The sequence below is a fragment of the Syngnathoides biaculeatus genome, chromosome 10, assembly GCF_019802595.1.
Source record: "Syngnathoides biaculeatus isolate LvHL_M chromosome 10, ASM1980259v1, whole genome shotgun sequence".
Lineage (NCBI taxonomy): Eukaryota > Metazoa > Chordata > Actinopteri > Syngnathiformes > Syngnathidae > Syngnathoides > Syngnathoides biaculeatus.
In genome coordinates, this window is record NC_084649.1 from 27,925,270 (window position 1) to 27,943,602 (window position 18,333).

Genomic DNA, 18,333 nt, shown 5'->3' on the forward strand with positions numbered 1-18,333 from the left:
CGGCCATATCGGCTGCATCACGGCAGTCCGTGACGTCGCCAATGAAAACGTCCGACACGGAAGCTCTTCTCAAAGAAGCGAAAGATCTCAGGACCGAGTGACCTTACCGGGGCAAAATTACGAAGGGTAAATCCGTCCTCCCGAGCGTTCGAGCAATGTCCAGCGATGGCGTTTTGGCTAACACGGAGGAACAAGGAGCTACCTTCACGCAGGTAAAACGAATCGAAACAAACGAGGGCGCCACTGCCACCGTACGTCACTTCCTGGTTCTTCTCAGAAACAAATCCCTCCAGAGGATTTTCACGGCGGGAGTTACAAAAAGCCGCACGCGTCAAAATCACGTTTTGTGGTGTCCGTTGCGTTTTTTTTTTGTTTTTTTTTTTCATGAATAACATGTTCAAATCGTCCATCTTGTGACACTTGACCTTTGAGTATAGAAGAAATGGAACAGCCGTGAACTCAGGCCCCACGGCTCAGTGGGGAGCGCGTTGGTTGGGTAAGCAGAGGTTGTGAGTTGGGCCTCTACTCCCCGAGAGGGCATCCGCTGTAAAAAAAAAAAAAAAAAAACTGTGCCAGACAAATATCTGAGCTGTTACGCTGAAAAAACAAATCGTTTCTTATGCAGACAGAGCGAGATAAGGTCAGGAGTTATCTCTTCCCCTTCTACTGTGACATAACGAAGCTGTTTCGCCAGACACAAACTTCAAAGTGGCACGAAATCGACTTGCGTTGGCGCATTTTGCCAATTTGGCAAGACGGCAATTCACCGGCATGATTTCCGAGGTGATGAGTCAAATCTGGTCTGGTGGAGTCTTCGCGGCCTCACCCGCCGCCGCCGCCGCCGCCGCGCTGCTGTGAAAAGACGGGCCTTTTTATTTCAAAGTTGTTTATTGCCGTATACGTTTCACCAACAGAAAAAAAGCAGGAAAATAAATGAAAATATGTTTTTCATACAAAAGTTGCAACGGCGTCCACCGAGACGCCAAAGCGGAGCAAAGGTCAAGATGGAGGTTTGAACGGTGGACTGCTCATCGTCATGACGACCATCAAAAGCAAAAGCGTCACAAAATCACGCGAGATCTGCACCGGCGTGGTTTGAAATACGAGCAGCAACCTGCTGAGGCTTCTTCTTCTTCTTCTTCTTCTTCTTGCTTTTGACGTTGTTACAATCGTGACCTTTTTTTGTTGCCGCCGTTGGTGTGTATTACTCTTGTTTAGTTTTTTTAGGGTGTGTCGTCGTCGTCGTCGTCGTGGTTGCGATTCTTGTCGGTGGTGTTCTTCGTCTCCTCCTCGAGGCGGCCGAAGCCGCGACGCGTCCCTCGCCGCCGGGGGCGGGACTCGAGCATCTTCCCGCTTCCCGCACGTCACTTCCCGTCGAGCAGCCGCCGCTCCAGCTGCTCCAGCCGGACGCTCATCGCCGCGAGTGGACCTGACACGTTAAGACAAATCGACGCGAGTTCGAGCCCCCGACGCCCGCTTCCGCCACCGCGGCTGCGCGAAAGCTTCGGCCGATTGGGCCAATTTCGTCGGGAAGCGGGAGGGCGGCGCGAAAAGGATATGCGATTGCGTGATGCGGTCCAGGTCGGTGACGGCGGCCCGCTGGAAGTCCACCAGGTTCTCGCAGGCGCACGGATCCTTCACCTCCACCTCGCCTTGGCTTTCCTCTGCACGCACGAAAACAAATCGGCTGGTGGGAAAAGCAAACGGGGCGCTTCCAGTGCCTGTTTTTTCCTGTACCGGGACACACGTCGAGTTTGAGGTTGAGCGCAATGGCGCCGATGGCGCTGAAGTCGGAGGCGTAGTAGAAATGCTTCTCCGGAGGGTCCGAGGCGATTTCGCGAAGCTCCTCCTCCAGCGCTTTGCCCACGCCCACCGCGTACATGACGATCCCTGACGGGACGCAAACGTGACAACGGTCGCCGGACGGGAAAACGGGAGGGCGGATCGGAAGCGTGCGGGAGGCCCGCGAAAAAGAGACAACGGCCGAGCGAAAAGGTGACAAAAGCGAGTCACGTAGGGTTAACAGAGCGGAAGCAAACGGAAGACAATCGCAGGAAAAGTGCCAACGCCAACGGAAAGCGAGCAGATGGGAAGCCAACGGGAAGTAGACGAGAAGAAAACAGGAAGGAGAAGCGAAGGCGTCTGACCGGCTTGTTTGGCCTTCTTGGCGTACTCGCTGATGTCGTCCTGCGAGCGTCCGTCGGTGAAGACCAGACCGATGCGCGGAATTCCGCGGGCCGGCGGCCGCGCCCCTTCCGCCTCGGAGAAGCTTTTGTCCAACATGTGCGCCAGCGCCAGGCCCGTCATGGTGCCCTTCTCCATGTATTTCATCTTCACCCCCCCCCCAAACACACACACACACAATCAAATAAAAGACTTCCTGTCTACCGGTTACTTTCCAAACAAAAGCCTTCCTGTTTGCATCCGAAGGCAAAATCGCGCCTTCACCTTCGTGACGGCGGCTTTGATGTCGTCTGCGCTGCGGAACTGGTCCAAGGTGAACTCGGTCCTGACCCGACTGGAGTACTGGACCAGACCCACCCGGGTGCCGCGCTCCGACACGTCCAGGGTGTCCACCACCTGAGGGAGGGACGCCGACGCCGCTTTTAAAATGTGCCGAACGAGATTCCCGACTCCGTAGACTCCGGATTGTGGATTGCGGAGAGGAACCGGACTACGACTCTCGTTCCAGTTCCCCGGAAGTTGGAAGTGAGCGAGTAATTCGGAATTCGCCACGTCTGCCTCGCACTTGTGGCTGAATGGAAGTTCTACCCGCGCCTGTGTGGCTTTTCTCAAGGTGCTTCCCACATTTCAAATACTTGCGCGGTGACTCTAAATTCCTCGACGCTGTGACAATTTTTCCATCTGGGCCCCGGCGACCGGTCCAGGGTGTACTCTGCCGCCTGGGACGTGTGAGGAGAAGCCCCCAAAAAAATGTTTGGCTGCATCAGCGATCGTTGGAGGTTCCAGAATTTATCATTCATCATTCGTCATTCCTGGATCAACGATGAAGCTGGCGAATGTTTTTGTGGATTGTGACAAAGTCGAATTGAACGTTTTGCACTATTTTTATGGATGAATTGCATTTTTCAAGACATTTCTGGGCGTTTTGAACTTTTTGTGCGATTTCTAGATAGTTGTGTATCACAGAAAGTCAACAAGAGGAAAAATTTGCCAAAGATGGGGCGGACGGCGGCGTCACCTCATTGACGAACTTCTTGACCAGCTCAAAGTTGTGAGGCCGAACGCTCTTGGATCCGTCGATCACCAGCACCAGGTCCACGACGGCCGTCTTGCACGCTGAACCGCAAGGACAACACTTGGTGAAGGCGCGTCCGCGTCCGCGTCCGCGTCTGCGTCTGCGTCTGCGTCTGGGTCGGTTCCGTCCTTACGTCCGCAGCTCTTGGCGTCCTCCTGCAGCAGTTGGCCATCCGGGCACACGCAGTAATAGGATCCCGCCGCGTTCACGCAGCGATGCTCGCATCCGTGATCCAGCCAGTCGCACGCGTCCAAGGCTGCGAACGCATCACACGAGACGTGAGCGACCACGGCGGCGGCGCCGCAACTCGTTTGGTTCGGAGGTATGCAAAGGAATCCGTAATTAAGGCGGTAAATAAAATGCGCAACTCGCGGAAGAGCTCGAAATAATACAAAGAATAAACACGGGAATAAATACGTCAGTAAAAGAAAAAAAAAAAATTCACGAACAAACTGATACAATTCCAAATATGCTGAATATCACAGAGAAACAGGAACATCGGAAAAATCCAAACATATAAAGGTCAACGTAAAAGAACGGCAAAATATGTGCGGGAATAAAGTCACACAGAAGCAAAACGAAAACATTCCAATAAAGTCTAACGCAAAGAAGCTAATATGTAAATATCCTGCAGGTAAAATGCGCAATGAAATGAATTCATGTGATTTGAAAAATATCCGAGTGAAGAAAACTCAAGAATGAAGAAATGGATACCCCCCCCCCCCCCCAATTGGTGTAATTCTTCAAGCCCTCCACTTTTTGGTTTGGTTGCAGTCGGGTTAGGGATAACTTTTAGCATCTCAAGCCGCCCCCAACGATGAAACCTGCTTCGCCTCGCCAAAGTTGAGAATATTGCAAGAGTAGTTCAAATGACAAAATACTTCCATACATAAGGCAACACATTGTTTGCGAAATACAATACGCAATATGACTACGCGTGCACGTCTTCCGGTCGCTGTCGAGCGCGAAGCCTCGCTCGCAGTCGCACGCGAAGACGCCGGGAGAGCTCACGCAGATCTGCTCGCAGTCGTGTTCGCCGTCGGCGCACAAGTCGACGGCTGCCGCAGGCGCAAAGACGTTACGCAAAAACAACTTGTCAGTGATTGGTTTTCACGTTATTTCAGTATTTGAGAAACGTTAGGCGGCCGGGAAGTGAGCGAGGATGCCGAGGCTACGGAGCGCCGCTGCTTGAGTTGAAGAGAAAGAAGCTGTGCTTCAGCCTGGTGGACCCGACGAGGGAGGGCAAAAGCATTGAAAACGTCTTTCCAATCCCCAACTGGGCACGATGAATATTTAGCAAAGAGTGCAAACGTTTGTGGAAACGAAGGAGAACAAAGTCACATCTACTGCTACTCAGTAAACGGCTCGTCGTTCTTCACACAGGATCAAGAACGGATGTCCGAGTGCCTTTGTACAGTTACTTTGTTTGAATTCAAATATGGTTGCTTGAAGGGTTGCAAAGTGGGGGCTGTTGATGCTAACCAACAGCGCGTCGATATCATTTTCTATTCATCTTGCCACCAAAGCGAGCCGCACGCCATACTTTTTTTTTTTTTTTGAGTTTGAGAGTTCCAACTTCAGCTGGGGGCGTCGAAAGAGCGCAAAGCCTCTTTTTTACTTGTCTTGCTCAATATTTGCTTTTCCTCGCATCTCGAGCCGCGTGTGGGGCGAAACGTTGAAGTTTCCATGCGCTGGGACGACTCGCGTGACGTCCGAGCGGCCCACCGAAAGACCCTCAAAGATTTTGCTGGCGTGCGTCGTAAAAAATTGCAGTCGACTTGCGTGCGTACGTACGCGCGCACGACTTCCGGTCGCGGTCGAGCGCGAAGCCTCGCTCGCAGTCGCACGCGAAGACGCCGGGAGAGCTCACGCAGATCTGCTCGCGGTCGTGTTCGCCGTCGGCGCACAAGTCGACGGCCGCCGCGTTGGCCAGGAAAAGAGTTTCAAAACGACACGATTGCAACATTTCGCAAGATGAGAAGGGCCAATTTTGAAACTTTGCTCAAACGTTTCCCATCCATCCAAATGCTGACTTTCCCCCCGAGATTGAACATTTGCAAAGTCGTTCACCCGTGCAGGTCTTGCCGTCGTCGTCCAGCGCGTAGCCCGGCAGGCAGCGGCAGCGGAAGGAGCCCGGAGAACTTTCGCAGATGTGCCGACAGCCGTGCTCCGACTCCGCGCAAAGGTCCGCGCCCGATCCTTTGGAGTCACAGGACCGAGATATCATTGTCAAGATATTGAAATGTTGTCAGCAAAGTACCGTCACGGGACTGGGAGCTATCTGTCAAAGTCACGATCTGAGCCGCTCGTCCTCACGAGGGTCGCGGGAGTTCCGATCCCAGTTACCTCCAGGGCAGGGGGCCGCCGGTCGTCGGCCAATGGCAGGGCACGCAGAAACAAACAACCGACCGCGCTGACAATCGCACCGTGCAGAAAACCGACGCAGGCGACGGCGGGATTTGAACCCCGGTCCTCAACACCGTGAGCCTGACTCATCAGTACTCTCATGTGTCCGGAGGATCTCTTCTCACCGCAGAGTTTATCCTGGAACTGAAGTCCAAACTGGTGGATGAGGTCAAAGGTCTCCACCAGGAAGACGTGGTCCTCGTAGGGCGGGGACGCCATGGCCCTGAGGGACGCCACGTCGGCCCGGGCCACGCCCACCGCGAAGATCTCGACGCCTTTGTCGCGGGCCTCCGCCGCCACCTCGGCCACGCGGTCCTGAGGACGCCCGTCCGTCACGATGACGGCCGCGTTGGGGACCTACCGGGAGAGGGGGGGGGGGGGGGGGGCGAATCGCCATTCGTAACATTTACGGCTGCCGACCCTTCGTCAAAGTAGCGGACGTGGAGTTTGTTCCCGGCTTTCTCGATGAAAGCTTTGAGTGGCTCGAAACAAAACATTTGCAAACATTAGGAGCTTGAGCTTTGGGAAACAATTTTGCCGGTCTGCCAAATCCGGAACGAAATGGTCATCGGTTCAATTTCACCGAACCTGAAGCAACCTCGGCAGTTCCAAAAAGGTTCCGCGCGCATCTGCAAAGTGCGCCAAACGTCCCTGCTGCTTTTGAAACGTTGAAAGATTCAAAGAGCGAGGACGAAATTGACAGAGCGGCGCGAGCGACTCGGATCGGGCCTCACCTCGGGCCGGTCGCCTTGGCGCTCTCCGAAGGCGTTGTCGATGATGTAGCGGATGGCGAGGCCCGTCATGGTGCCCTGCGCCAGCGGGACCATGCGCCGGACGGCGTCCGCCATGCCGGTGGCGTCGCCGTAAGAGTTGAGCGAGAACTCGCTGCGGACCTGGAAACAGCGCCGTCATGTCTCGGATCCTCTCAAAGTCCAGACCCCGACGCAATTCCTTCATGTCTCCCTTTTTGACACAATCGAAGCCTCGCAAATGTCCTTCCCTTTCCAAGTGAGAACTTTCTGGAATATTGGACATTTTTGGACTCGTCCGACTCGTTGGGCTAATTCCATATTCTTCTACGTCGTTTCGTGTTTGCGCAGGTTTTCATTCAGCCTGCATATTTGATTTGGCGGGTAACGGTCAAAACTCCCGCAGGCGAGATTCAACCGCACTCGACTGCTTGTTTGCATCGCCCCTCCCCCCCCCCCCCCCCGAATTGCTTTCACATTCATGTCATTGGAAATTGCAACAGAATGACATAAAAGCGGAGGAGACAAAAATACATCATATGTTAGACGCGCAGAGCGGACGTCCATTGTTTTTATAGTTTCATATTTGAAATTGTTTACTACATTTGAAAGGATTCCATTTTATAGAAAGAAGAAGAAGAAGAAGAAGAAGAAGAAGAAGAAGAGTGAGTGAGTGAGGAAGCGCCAACCTGACTGGAGTACTGGACCAGGCCCACTCTGGTGGCGTTGAGTCCGATGTCCAGCGTGTCCAGGATGTGGACGATGAACCGGGTCACGCTCCGGAACTCGTGCGGCCGGACGCTGCGCGAGCTGTCGATCAGGAAGACCAGGTCCGTCGGGCCCGAACGGCACTTCTGCTCGGAACCTGACACCGCGAGGATTCTTTTAGCTTGCGGATCGAAGCGTTTTGGCGCCGTGGAAACTTTGCTAAGCCTTCAACTGCTGCGTAGCGACGATGATCCGTAACGATGTTATGTTTGCCCGTCATTGTGCACGAATGTGCCGCGTTCGCTCATTTCGGCTATCTTTGCGTACAGTATAAACGAGCACACGCGTATTGTTTGTTTGTCCGTGCCCTGCGATTGGCCGGCGGGTGTGCCCCGCCTCCTGCCCTGCCATCGGCTCCGGCGGGCCCGCCACCCTTGTGGGGTTAAGCGGCTCAGCTAATGGATGCGTGGACGTTGGGTTTACATCATTTCTGATTCGTCTCTTATGGTGTAGAAAACCTTCACGTATGATCTCGAATGTACTTACCTACTCGGGGCCCGGCCGCAGCAACGACGGCGGCCGCGTTGAGCAGCGCCAGGGCCACGCCCGCGCCTGTGCGCCTCATCGTCGTGGCAACAGCTGACCCAAAACACAGAACATCGATGGAGTCACGTACAAAAGTCGGGACCGCGTGAAAAGGGCAGAAAGTCTGGAGCGGCCACCGCCAGCGACGTCAATGTCACAGCAACCTTTCGGGTTTTCCGACAGCGAGAACATTCCGGGCTCGCCCCCTCGAAAAGAGCTGGCGGCTCGCGGATGAAAAACCCAAACGTCACGTCGCCGCCGACAAAGATCGCTCGTCTGCGCTCACATCTGCTCGTCCAATCCGGCTTCCTGTCAGGTGGCCAAAGTTCTGGTTCCGCTCAATGTGGGGGTGTGTTGCTCCCACTCACACACAAAAAGGGGACCAAAAACAACGAACCGGAACACTAAACCAGACACGGGACCAGAACAACGGCTAGAACCAAAGCTAGAGTTCCAAGCAAAGGCAGAAAAAGAAATTGGACCATAAAAGGAACTTGATCCAGAATCAGAATCGAAGGCATAACAAGAACTAGGACCAGGATTGGAACTTGATCCAGGATACGACAAAAAACAGAATCAATCCCCCCCCCCCCGAACAAAAAAAAAAAAAACAGAAGCAGAACCAAAGAGAAAAACAAACCTCTAACCAGAAAATGGACCAAAATAAAAAAACCACATCCAGAATCACAACTTTAGATAGAACCAAAACCAGAAACAAGACAAGAAATAGAGCTCGAACCAAAGCCACTACCACAGCTAGAATGAGATATGGATGTAGAACCAAAGTCAGGCAGGGACTTGGACCAGAATTATAACGACAACTTAAACTCTCAAAAACATCCACAAGCAAAGAAGCGACCAGAACGTGAAGTTTGGTCCTTTTACGTCAGGCCTCCCCAACCTCGACCGGGCCGAAACACTTTGGACGATCCCGTCGTCCTTCAGAGACATTTTCAAACTCCAAAGTCCAAAGATGAAAAGTGCAACAATCAACTACAGCCAACAAAGAATAAATAAATGAAAATGCTCGTATTGATCGATTGTGATCATTCAAGTGTGGGAACCGGACCGGTCCAATAGGTGCAAACAAGCCTTACCTTGATGACTAAAACACTAAAGCACACCACAATTCTTTTCTTTCATCAAATTGCGCCACGCGTGTGTGTGTGGGGGGGGGAGACAAAGAGACCTTACACCACCACCCCCCCCCCCCCCCCCCCACGCCCACCCCCATCCTGTCTGGCCACCACACGACAACGCACTCCCGTCCGTACTGTTCATTCATTTATTGTCATAGGCAATCGTTCAGAACGGGGGGGGGGGATGATGGACGGATGGACGCTGGACCGAGACGGTTCTCTAAAATGTCCGCTAAAAGTCGCCAAGTAGTGACGACGGAGCAGAGATATGAGGGGATGATTGTGAAGGCAACTCCTACAAAGAGTTTTTGGGTGGACTTCAAAGCAAACTCAAGACAATACAAGCAGAGAAGAAGACGAAGAAGAAGAAGAAGAAGAGGAGGACTTTGTGTTCTCAGCGGGGTCAGAGGTGAGCCCTGTTTGTTGACGTTGGCACCGACGCCGAACGAGACGGGCGAGACCGGCGTCTGCCTGACATCCGGACGCTAACAACAAATTCATTCATTCATTCACGCGTCCGGTTTTGGTGCTGCTTTGAATCCAGTTTTTGGCCTGTGTCCTTGCATTGATTTTTTTTTTTTTTTTTGGTTTCTGCTTGCACGTTTGGGGTCCGGGTCCTTGGCGCTTTGCGTCGTCCGCCGAGCTCTCAAAGGTAAGCCGGCCTTCGTGGCGGGGGCGGGGTTCGGTTCTCGCCCCCCTCCCGATGCGACTCGAAAACTTTCACAGAATATTTAGTGGCCAACGTTGTTAGTTTTGGTGGCCCACAAGCGTGAGAAGTCCACAGCTGACTGGTTCCGTTATCTTGACGCACGCACACGCCCTGGGTCAAGCACACAAGTGCACAAAGTAAAATATTAAAACGTGCACACACAGGTACACATGGACATAGATACGCGCACACACGTAGACACACTCGCAAGTTAATGAACAACAGCGGAGGGGCAAAGACGCAGCGAGCACGACGACGGGAAGAAAACCCGCAAGAACGTCTCGACGGGGCGGGGGGGGGGGCGGCAGAACCTCTGAAAGCTCGCAAGTCTCAAAGTTGGGAAGCGTCAGAAGGTGCCGGTTCTTCTTCTTCCTCTTCCCGGTCACGTGACCTGCCGCGTGGACATCAAATGGACGTCGCCGCCTCGACGGAGGACGGACGGCGAGGTAGGATGAAGGAATGTCACCATATTCGCCATAACTATCATTGATTCCATCAATTCATTAATTGCAGCAGTTTTTACCCCCCCCCCCCCCATGAATTGAATTTGATTGGGGAAATTCTTTGACTGTGGCGGTAAAGGCTTGGCCTCACAGTTGCGAGGACCTGGGTTCAAATCCCGGCCTCCCCCCGCGTGGAGCGCGACCCGCCTCCCCGTCTCCGCGTGAACCCGACACTCAGAAAATGCCAATTTGTCGGCAATGTTGATCGTCACCCGATCGGGTCACCCGATTGGTCAGATCTTCTCCGGTTTCTGTCGCGTTTCCATGAAAGGAACGTCAGACTTTTGCAAACGGCTGCTTTTACTTTGAAGGACAATCGGGGTTTTTTTTTTTGGTCTTTTTTATCAGGAGCTCGGAATAATCTGATCCAACGATTGATCTGACAAACAACGGCTTCTGAGCTGTCATCGGGCAGGAGGCGGGGGGTGGACACGCCCTCGACCGGTCGCCGGCCAATCGCAGGGCACACGGAGACGGACGACGGTCGCGCTTTCAGGGGCAAGCCTGTTTTCGGGACGTCGTCTACCCGAAGAAAACAAAACGCTCGCAAACTCGGGATTTGAACCCCGGTCCTCGGAACTGCGAGGCCAACTCTCAGCTGCGTCAGCGTGCTGCCGGAGATTGGTCGACGGTCGAAATGATTCTTTATTTGCATTATACGGGATGGTGTGAGGCCCCGTAGCTTAGTGTCAACCCGGGGTTGCGAGTTCGTATCTCCCAAGAGGGGTCGCGGCAGGAAGGGCATCCGGCGTAAAAACTCGGCCACACAAATATCCGCCAAGCCGAAAGAAACTCCCTTTCTATGAAATGGGGTCGTATGGCTTCGTTCAGAAAGTCGCCGCGACGACGTCTGTTGGAAACTCGGCAAAATGGCTTTCCAAAGTAAAAGCAGGTGTTTGCAAGTGTCTTATCTTATTTTGGAAGATTGTGGCTTTGCTTTCTCGGAGCAGCACGGAAACGACTTTTCCAGACCGGGCCAGTCCAAAGCGTTTGACGGATGCGATGATGGACGGACGGCCGCACCCCTGACGCCGCCTCTTTTCTCCTTTTCCAGACCTTCCCCCGCATCATTCGGCGCGCTTCCGGGACGATGCGGTCACTCACCTGCTGGCCGAAGGGCACGCGGGCAGCGACAGGTGGGCCGCGCACGCCTGGAAACAACAACAACAAAAATCCCCTTTCCGCGCACACGGCAGGAGGATTCGTGCGAGCGCCGGTGCCGGAATGAGGAGGCGGGCGGGCGGGTCCAGCGCATATAACAGAACCCCCCCACCCCCCCCCACCCCTCCACGCACGCATGCATGCACACGCCCCACCCTTCCAAAGACCTGACTTTTGACTTTTGACTTGCAACCGCTTTTTCTATCCATTTGAATCCACACTTTTTCTTTTTCTTTTTCGTCAAATCAGAATCAAGCTCTCCTGTTTCAGCTCAGTCGGGATGAAATTTTGTTTCACGCCGGCCAGCACGGTGCCTCAGCGTTGGCCTCCCACTTCGGGTTCAATCCGCGGGACTTTTCTTCCTCCCACATTCCAAAAACATGCAACATTGATTGGACACTCTAAATTGACCCTAGGTGTGATTTGTGAGTGTGGCTGTTTGTGCCCTGCGATTGGATGGCGACCAGTTCAGGGCGCACGACAGCTGGGATTGGCTCCGGCCGCGACCCTCGTGAGGATAAGCGACGGAGAAAATGGATGAATGGATGGGATGTTCCATGGCACAATAATGACAAGAGAGAATTTTGCATGATCCAGATCCGGATCTATCGGTGGTTCCGGATACTTCCTTGACACCAATCGCGTCTTCATCCCGTCACGTTTTAGGGGGTCGCAGGAAAAACACGACCACGCCATGTGACTTGTCACGTGTGGGAAAAGTCCCCCCCCCCCCCCACCTTTCTTTGTTGTGTCCTGCTGTGAAATAGTTGACCTTTCACCCTTCGCTTCTAATTCGGGCAAGCGCTGGTCCTCGAAAGACTGACCCCGCACACGTGTGCCGGCTCCGGGTGAGAAGTCAAAGGTCACGCGTGAGCCGAGGAATGTTCTCAAGCGGAGGCCGAGCGCCACAACTTGTTTGCACAAAAGAAGGCGTCGTCGCTGAGGCCAGCGGGGAAATTTTACCTTTTTGATTTGAGAAATCCCTTTTTTCACAAATGCACCTTACCGGTCTCGCCCAAGCAGCCGAGCGGCGCCGGCCCGCCCGTCGTCCGCGCCTCGGGGGGGAGCGCTGGGCGACCGGAGCGTCGTCATACTGCACGCCAAAGTCGCCCAAAAGTCTTACGGCAGCGAGAAGAGGTGCGAGCGCGTCGTCGTCTCATCGTTTCCGGTCGATGGGTCCTGTCAGCCGAACGCGTGCGTTGATGCGGTCCCGCCGCGTTTCTGGTCTTTAGGTTCTTCTGCCCTCCTCCGTGCGTTTACGTCGGTGCCGACGTTTGGATGCTGATGCACGAACTCCTACAAGGTGAACACGCTTCTTTGCCGAGGCCCCGTTATCAGCGCTTCTTACTTGCTGTGCCGTGTCCAGCGGGCGCCTGCGGGGGCGCCGTGCGCGGCTACTTGTGTGTGGACAGCGCCGCGCAGACGCACAGCGACGTCTACAAGCTCAACTTTGAAACGCTGCCCGACAAGGTCAGAAAAATTCACGTCTTCGTCTCGCCCGTTGGCGTATCCAAATGTGAACTCACGTGTGACACTCATGTCAGTTCTCGTGCCCACGTCATTCGCGTTCTTAACTTAAACAAGAATTAGCACGCGGCTACGCCACGCTGGCTTAGCTCCCGTCGGCTGCGGACCTCAGACAATGGCAGCTTTTCAGGACACAAAGACAAAGACGCTAACCCATTAGCATCTTCGTGTGGTCGCCCGCCTTCAGGTGATGTCATACGGCGACGACGACGACGACGACGGCGGCCACGTGAAAACTGTTTTCTTTTCCGTCACAATGAAATCACGGCAAACACGTGAGCAAAGTTGGTCCCGTCGCTAACATCACGCGTGTTGCTGACCCTAGCGACAAGCAGCTAATCTTTGTGTAGCGATATTTGCCAAGTTGCCAACATGAGTGACGTTAGCAACTTTAGCCACTTGAGGCCACATCAACTATGGAGGATATTTCCGCGTATTAGCCACGAGTGCTAGCATAGTTAGCGATGTTGACCTCGTCCTTTGTGTCACGTGACCGCGCAGGCGGGGATGTTGGCCTGCGCCAAGTCCTTGTTCATCTCGGACCAGGACAAGAGGAAACACTTCCGCCTCCTCCTCGGGCTCTTCCTGGAAGTGGGCTCCGGCAGACAGGAAGTGGGCTCCTTCCACGGCCGGCCCATCAAAGTGATCTCCAAACCGTCGCAGAAGAGACAAACCATGAAGAATGCAGACTGTCAGTACACGCCGCAGTCCACTTCCTGTCGACCGCGTCCTGTGCGCGCATGTCACGTCTTTGTGTGTTTCAGTGTGCATCTCGGCAAGGTCACGCGTGGCGTTGTTCAACCGCCTCCGTTCTCAGACGGTCAGCACTCGCTACCTGGCCGTAGAGGGCGGGGCGTTCGTCGCCAGCGGCCGGCAGTGGACCGCCTTCACCATCACGCTACGTTCGTTGCCACCGTTATTATCACATTAGTAATATGAGGCCGTGGACGCCATATTTGACACGCGTGGCCTGAGGTGGCCGAATCTCGCTAATATGGTGAACTTTGCGCATATTGCTGATGTTGCTAAGCAAAGTAGCAACGTCGGCCACACTGGTCAGCAGTAGAAAAACGTTAGCAATGCGAGACGGATTAGCGACGCTCACGACGTCGCCGTCAGCAATATCAACTATGCAAAGAATAATTCAGCTGCGTGAGCAAACTTGTTGATGTTCACAATGTTTGACGTTAACCAAGTTAGCCACTCCACTTAGCAAAGTCAACGACGTTAACACAAATTACAGCTGACATTTATGGCCTCAGTAATGTTCAGCCAAGGACGCGTCGGCTTTTTCTTTGGGTGGCTGGTCTCGTACCTGAAATCTCGAGCGCTAACGAGCAAGGAGTGAGGAAGCAAACCGAGGAAAGGAAATGAAAAAAAAAAAAAAAAAAAGACGCAAAGACCCAAGGGAGGAATGGAAAGAAGTCAGCGACCACCCAACCGCCGAGCGTGTGCGTGTTGAACTCCCACCTCGGACCACCCGCGGCTCCTCACCCTGTCGCGGTCCGATTACGCGGGGGGGGCGACGGGGGGGGCTTTTACTCAGCCGTGTGTGTTTATGTAGTGGAGGATCATCGTCGTCGTCGTCGCGCCGAGCATCCGGCCGACTTCGTCCTGAGTGAAGGCTTCGTCTCTTACGGTTCTGTGGTCCAACTTGTGTGCACTGAGACTGGACTCACCCTGCCCCCCATGGTAACACACACACACACACACACACACACACATGCAATAATACGGCCCCTTTTGGATCCCAGACCAAATCCTCGTCGTTCAACCGACCGATTCCAAATTCAAATATGAAATGTTTCCAGTATTTTGGGCGCGTGCTAGCGTTAGCTTTGGGCCGCCATCCCACGAACGAACACCCGCGAAACGCAACTAGCAAACATTTGATTGCCGAAGCTGAAAAGGTCGAAACCCAACGGCAGGCGGGGGCGGGCAGGAGGGGCCGTTACGACGTCATCGCGTCGAGCTCGGCTGGCCCGTCGGCATTTGGAGTTATGATGTCATCAAACAAACGAGCTGAAGCGATGCTGCCTTTTGACCTTTGGCCCCCTTTGCTGGATGCGAGGCGTTGTCGTGTTCTTGCCTTTTATTTGCGTTTTGCTTGGCTCGGCGCTTCCATATGCACACGCGGAAGCAGATGTCCGCAGTCGAAGCCGCGAGGCCTCACAAAGAAAAATCCGCACACGGCGTCGGGTTGCTACCGCAACACGTCGTCTTGCGTTTATGCGCCGCAGACAGCAAATACGCACGTACACCTTTTCTCCGCTCTGCAGTGTCGTGCGTTCCAGCATGAATTCCAATCTTTCCAACCATCTTTCTCCATTGAAACGTATCGAAACAGAATTCGTTCGCTCCAGCCCCCTAACAAAAAAAAATTTTCTTCACGTGATTGAATCATTTCCTGATGGCCTGAGTCAACCATCTTGTCCATGGTATGCAAACGCATCCATCCCGTGTCGTATCCGTCTAGCAGAGTGTGCAGCTACTGCGCTGGCATTCTCGGACTCGACTACGAAGTGACTTTCGGGAGCTTTTTTGGACTTGACGAGGTCAGTACAGGATTTGGAGCGGATACTTTTGGCAACTAGAACCGACGTGAATTTGATGCCCTTCCACGCTGAGAGAGCTGAAAATGCCCCGGATGCCCTTCCACACCGTGTCCTTTTCTGCCCGCCGCTCGAGACGGATACAACGGATTCGGAGCTGTGGGATTTATACTTCAAATAGGGAAAACGGCGCTGCTCTGATTGGCTGCGTCTGTCTGTACAATATGTTGTATTTCTATCAAACCGTAAATGCCGGATGACGTTTCGGTGACTATTTCCTCCAATCGGATGGACGACATTGAAGGGTTTTTTGTTTTGTTTTGTTCGCCTTTGAGGTGATCCGGAAGGTGAACAAGCAGCACGCCGTCTCGTGCGCGGACGAGCCCGTCTCTCAGCTGCACAAATGCGCCCTGGAGATGCGAGACTCGCCGCGAGCCTTCCTGGCCGTCGCCAACGACGCCGTCGTGCTGCACCGGGTGGGTCGGCCATTTTGCCTCTCTTTGAAACGGCCGGCCGTGCTCGGTCACCAGAGACGTCGTCCGACACGTATTCTTCTCGCCTTCGCAGGCGGCGTCCGGCGAGCGGGACGCCGGCCGAGCGCTCCTGAGCGACGGCTCGTGCTGGACCGTCGTCGGCGTGGAAGTGGTGGACTTTGCCTTCCGGCGGGGCGACGGCGCCCGCGTCCGCACGCCCGTCACGCCGTTTCCCGACGTCGCCGGCCTGGAAGTCAGTCACACGCTCGCTCGTACATTTTCGTCTCCTTCCTGCTCGCCACGCGTCCGTTCATGTACTCCGTGTCCGGTCATTCGTCCACGTTTCACTCGTTGGCATTCAGTACGTCACAGCTGCTCCGTCCGTCGATGTTTTGTCGAAGTCGTTTCCCGCCCCGCCTGCCCCACGTCGATCGGCGCATTCCCTCCTTCACACATTGACGCTCGCGTCTTCCCACCCGGCTTGCGGTCCAGCTGAACGGCGGCGGCCACGTGGCCACCTTGGAGCTCCACGGCGACAACTTCGGGCCTCACCTCAAAGTTTGCTTCGGCGCCAGCGAGGCCGACACCATGTTCAAGTAAGTCAAAGACGGCCAAATACACCGGTACCTTTTCAAAAAAGATGAGAATTGAAATTCTTGTCATTGTGAATGAAGCACCTGAAGGCCCGCCCGTTGCTTGAAACGGCGAAACTCAGTTTACAAATCGTACCCACAGCCCCCCGAGCCGAATACCCCAACTTCAACCTTCGACCCGGGACGAAAGCCTCCCGCGCGCTCCAAACGCTGGATTTATAAGACGCGATTACGTTCGAACATTTGAAAGCCGAAAATCTGGTTCGAGGCCGGCGCGCGGCGGCGGCGTCGGGGGCTGCCGGGCGTCGGCCTCGAACGAACATGCCCAAGCCGTGTTTGTGCGGTGCCGCTCAGCTGCGTCCAATTAGGAACCCGAGAACCGCCTGAGCCCGAGTTCCGCGGCGTCGCCCCCTTGTGGAGGCCAACTTCCGGAAACCGGAACCCTCGCTCGCAACCTAACTTTGGAACGTCGACTCTGCCGCGAAATTGAGTCCACTGCAGTCTTGTTGGACACTCCTGAGAACAAAGACCACTATTGTGGTCAACCCCAACCCTACAGTATTTGGGACAAACGCTGCCAGAGAGCTCAGAGATGTGGCGCAAATGAAGTGAATGCGCTTCGCCGTTTAAAAGTAACCTTCGGATCAAACGAGTGCAACGTGGCTTTGGTCTTTCCAGACTTTTTCCAGTCCTCTCCTTACCTGAGCTGATGGATCAAAAGAGTTCAGTTTCTTGCCCGCCTCCCAAACTCTCCAAGCTAACGGTTCTCATTTTTGGACTCCGGTCCAGATTTGGGCAGCGTCTCATGTGGGATCCTCCCCGACAGGCCCGGCGAGACCCGCCTCTGCTGGATTTGTAGACATACCCTTCATCGATCTTTTTCTAAATGTACTCAGTTCATTGGTCTCAAATCTTTCAGATCCTGCTCAACTCCAGATACTTCTGGTGTTCCACTCGGCTCTGCTTTTGGCCTTCTGATTGTTTACAATGTATCTCCATAAATCCGAGATCATTTTTCATGACCGAGTTTTTTTTTTTTTTTTTTTTTTTCATCTGCTTTGTAAGAAAGACATGAATGAAATGATCTCAGGATAATATTTCCAAGCCTGGATCTTGTTGGAATTCTAGCACAGGCATCATTTTTGTTTTTTTGTTTTGTTTTTTTTTGTGAAGCCTTATTTTGAAACCTTAAGCCAACTTTTCCTTGAAACCGCACCTCCATGGCCTTCTCCCTCCTTTTAAACCCGAGCCAGGCCTGGCTTCAAAACATTTGAAACCCCGAACCTGTGCTGAAGTTCAACTTTGAACTCCTGAATCGTTCATTTCCTTGGCCAGAAACCAGAACCCAAATCCTCATTTTGGACCCGAAGCTTTACTTCGAATGAAGTCTTAAACTTTGGCTCAAAAGCCGCTCGTTGTCCTTCTTGTCGTAGGTCGACGAAGGCCCTCGTATGCGTGGTTCCTGACGTGTGCGTGTTGCAGCGCGGCTGTCGTGGCAACGAGCGAGGCGGGGCGGTGACGGTGCCCATCTCTCTGCGGCGACAGTGCGACGGCGTCCTGTACAGCACCGCCTTCAGCTTCACGTACACGCCGGAGCTTCACCAGCCGCAGCGTCGCCCGACGCGGCCGCCCGACACCGACGCCCGCGCGAGCGACGCCCCGCGCCAGGATGACGCCCTGCTGGAGAGCATCCATCACGAGTTCACCAGAAGCAGCTTCCACTTCTTCATGCAGCCTTGAAATCCTAACGGCGACTTCAAAGCCTAACTTAAAAGCTGGAATCCCGAAACCGGAAACTGGAAACGGGAACCTTCATCCTAAACTTGGAAAACCGGTTCGGATCAAAATACAAAATAGGATCCATGAATAAAAATAATAATAATCATAATAATGAAAAAAAAAAGTCATCCTCGTCATCTAGACAACAAATGTCTTGTCTGCGGTGCACGTTGCGTGTGTGTGTGTGTGT

At 53.8% G+C, this 18,333-nt stretch overlaps 2 protein-coding genes across 6 annotated transcripts; one reads left to right on the plus strand and one right to left on the minus strand.

Moving 5' to 3' along the window:
* Nucleotides 1–890: 890 nt before the first annotated feature.
* On the minus strand, nt 891–11,269 carry matn4 (matrilin 4). 3 transcript variants are annotated; one of them, XR_009796902.1, is made up of 14 exons: nt 11,163–11,269; nt 7,669–7,761; nt 7,104–7,279; nt 6,400–6,558; nt 5,791–6,022; nt 5,330–5,458; nt 4,195–4,317; nt 3,393–3,515; nt 3,203–3,300; nt 2,449–2,580; nt 2,148–2,331; nt 1,748–1,890; nt 1,560–1,664; nt 891–1,423 (listed from the first exon to the last, which is right to left on the minus strand). XR_009796902.1 is itself a non-coding variant. In XM_061833229.1 (14 exons), the coding sequence occupies exons 2-14, from the start codon at nt 7,745–7,747 to the stop codon at nt 1,365–1,367; spliced, it is 1,752 nt and encodes a 583-aa protein (XP_061689213.1). In that variant the 5' UTR covers nt 7,748–7,761; nt 11,163–11,269; the 3' UTR covers nt 891–1,364. The 3 variants fall into 3 exon arrangements, 2 of the variants coding, with proteins under 2 accessions (XP_061689213.1, XP_061689214.1); XM_061833229.1 differs by having other exon boundaries at nt 1,738–1,890; XM_061833230.1 differs by lacking the exon at nt 4,195–4,317 and having other exon boundaries at nt 1,738–1,890.
* On the plus strand, nt 9,841–18,307 carry LOC133507792 (recombining binding protein suppressor of hairless-like protein). 3 transcript variants are annotated; one of them, XM_061833233.1, is made up of 12 exons: nt 9,841–10,001; nt 11,113–11,194; nt 12,243–12,356; nt 12,452–12,522; nt 12,586–12,689; nt 13,293–13,437; nt 13,511–13,648; nt 14,311–14,438; nt 15,634–15,774; nt 15,866–16,024; nt 16,264–16,367; nt 17,798–18,307. In XM_061833233.1, the coding sequence occupies exons 1-12, from the start codon at nt 9,965–9,967 to the stop codon at nt 18,102–18,104; spliced, it is 1,530 nt and encodes a 509-aa protein (XP_061689217.1). In that variant the 5' UTR covers nt 9,841–9,964; the 3' UTR covers nt 18,105–18,307. The 3 variants fall into 3 exon arrangements, with proteins under 3 accessions (XP_061689217.1, XP_061689218.1, XP_061689216.1); XM_061833234.1 differs by having other exon boundaries at nt 13,248–13,437; nt 16,134–16,367; nt 17,798–17,979; XM_061833232.1 differs by having other exon boundaries at nt 9,842–10,001; nt 13,248–13,437; nt 17,798–18,305.
* The last annotated feature ends 26 nt before the right edge of the window (nt 18,308–18,333 follow it).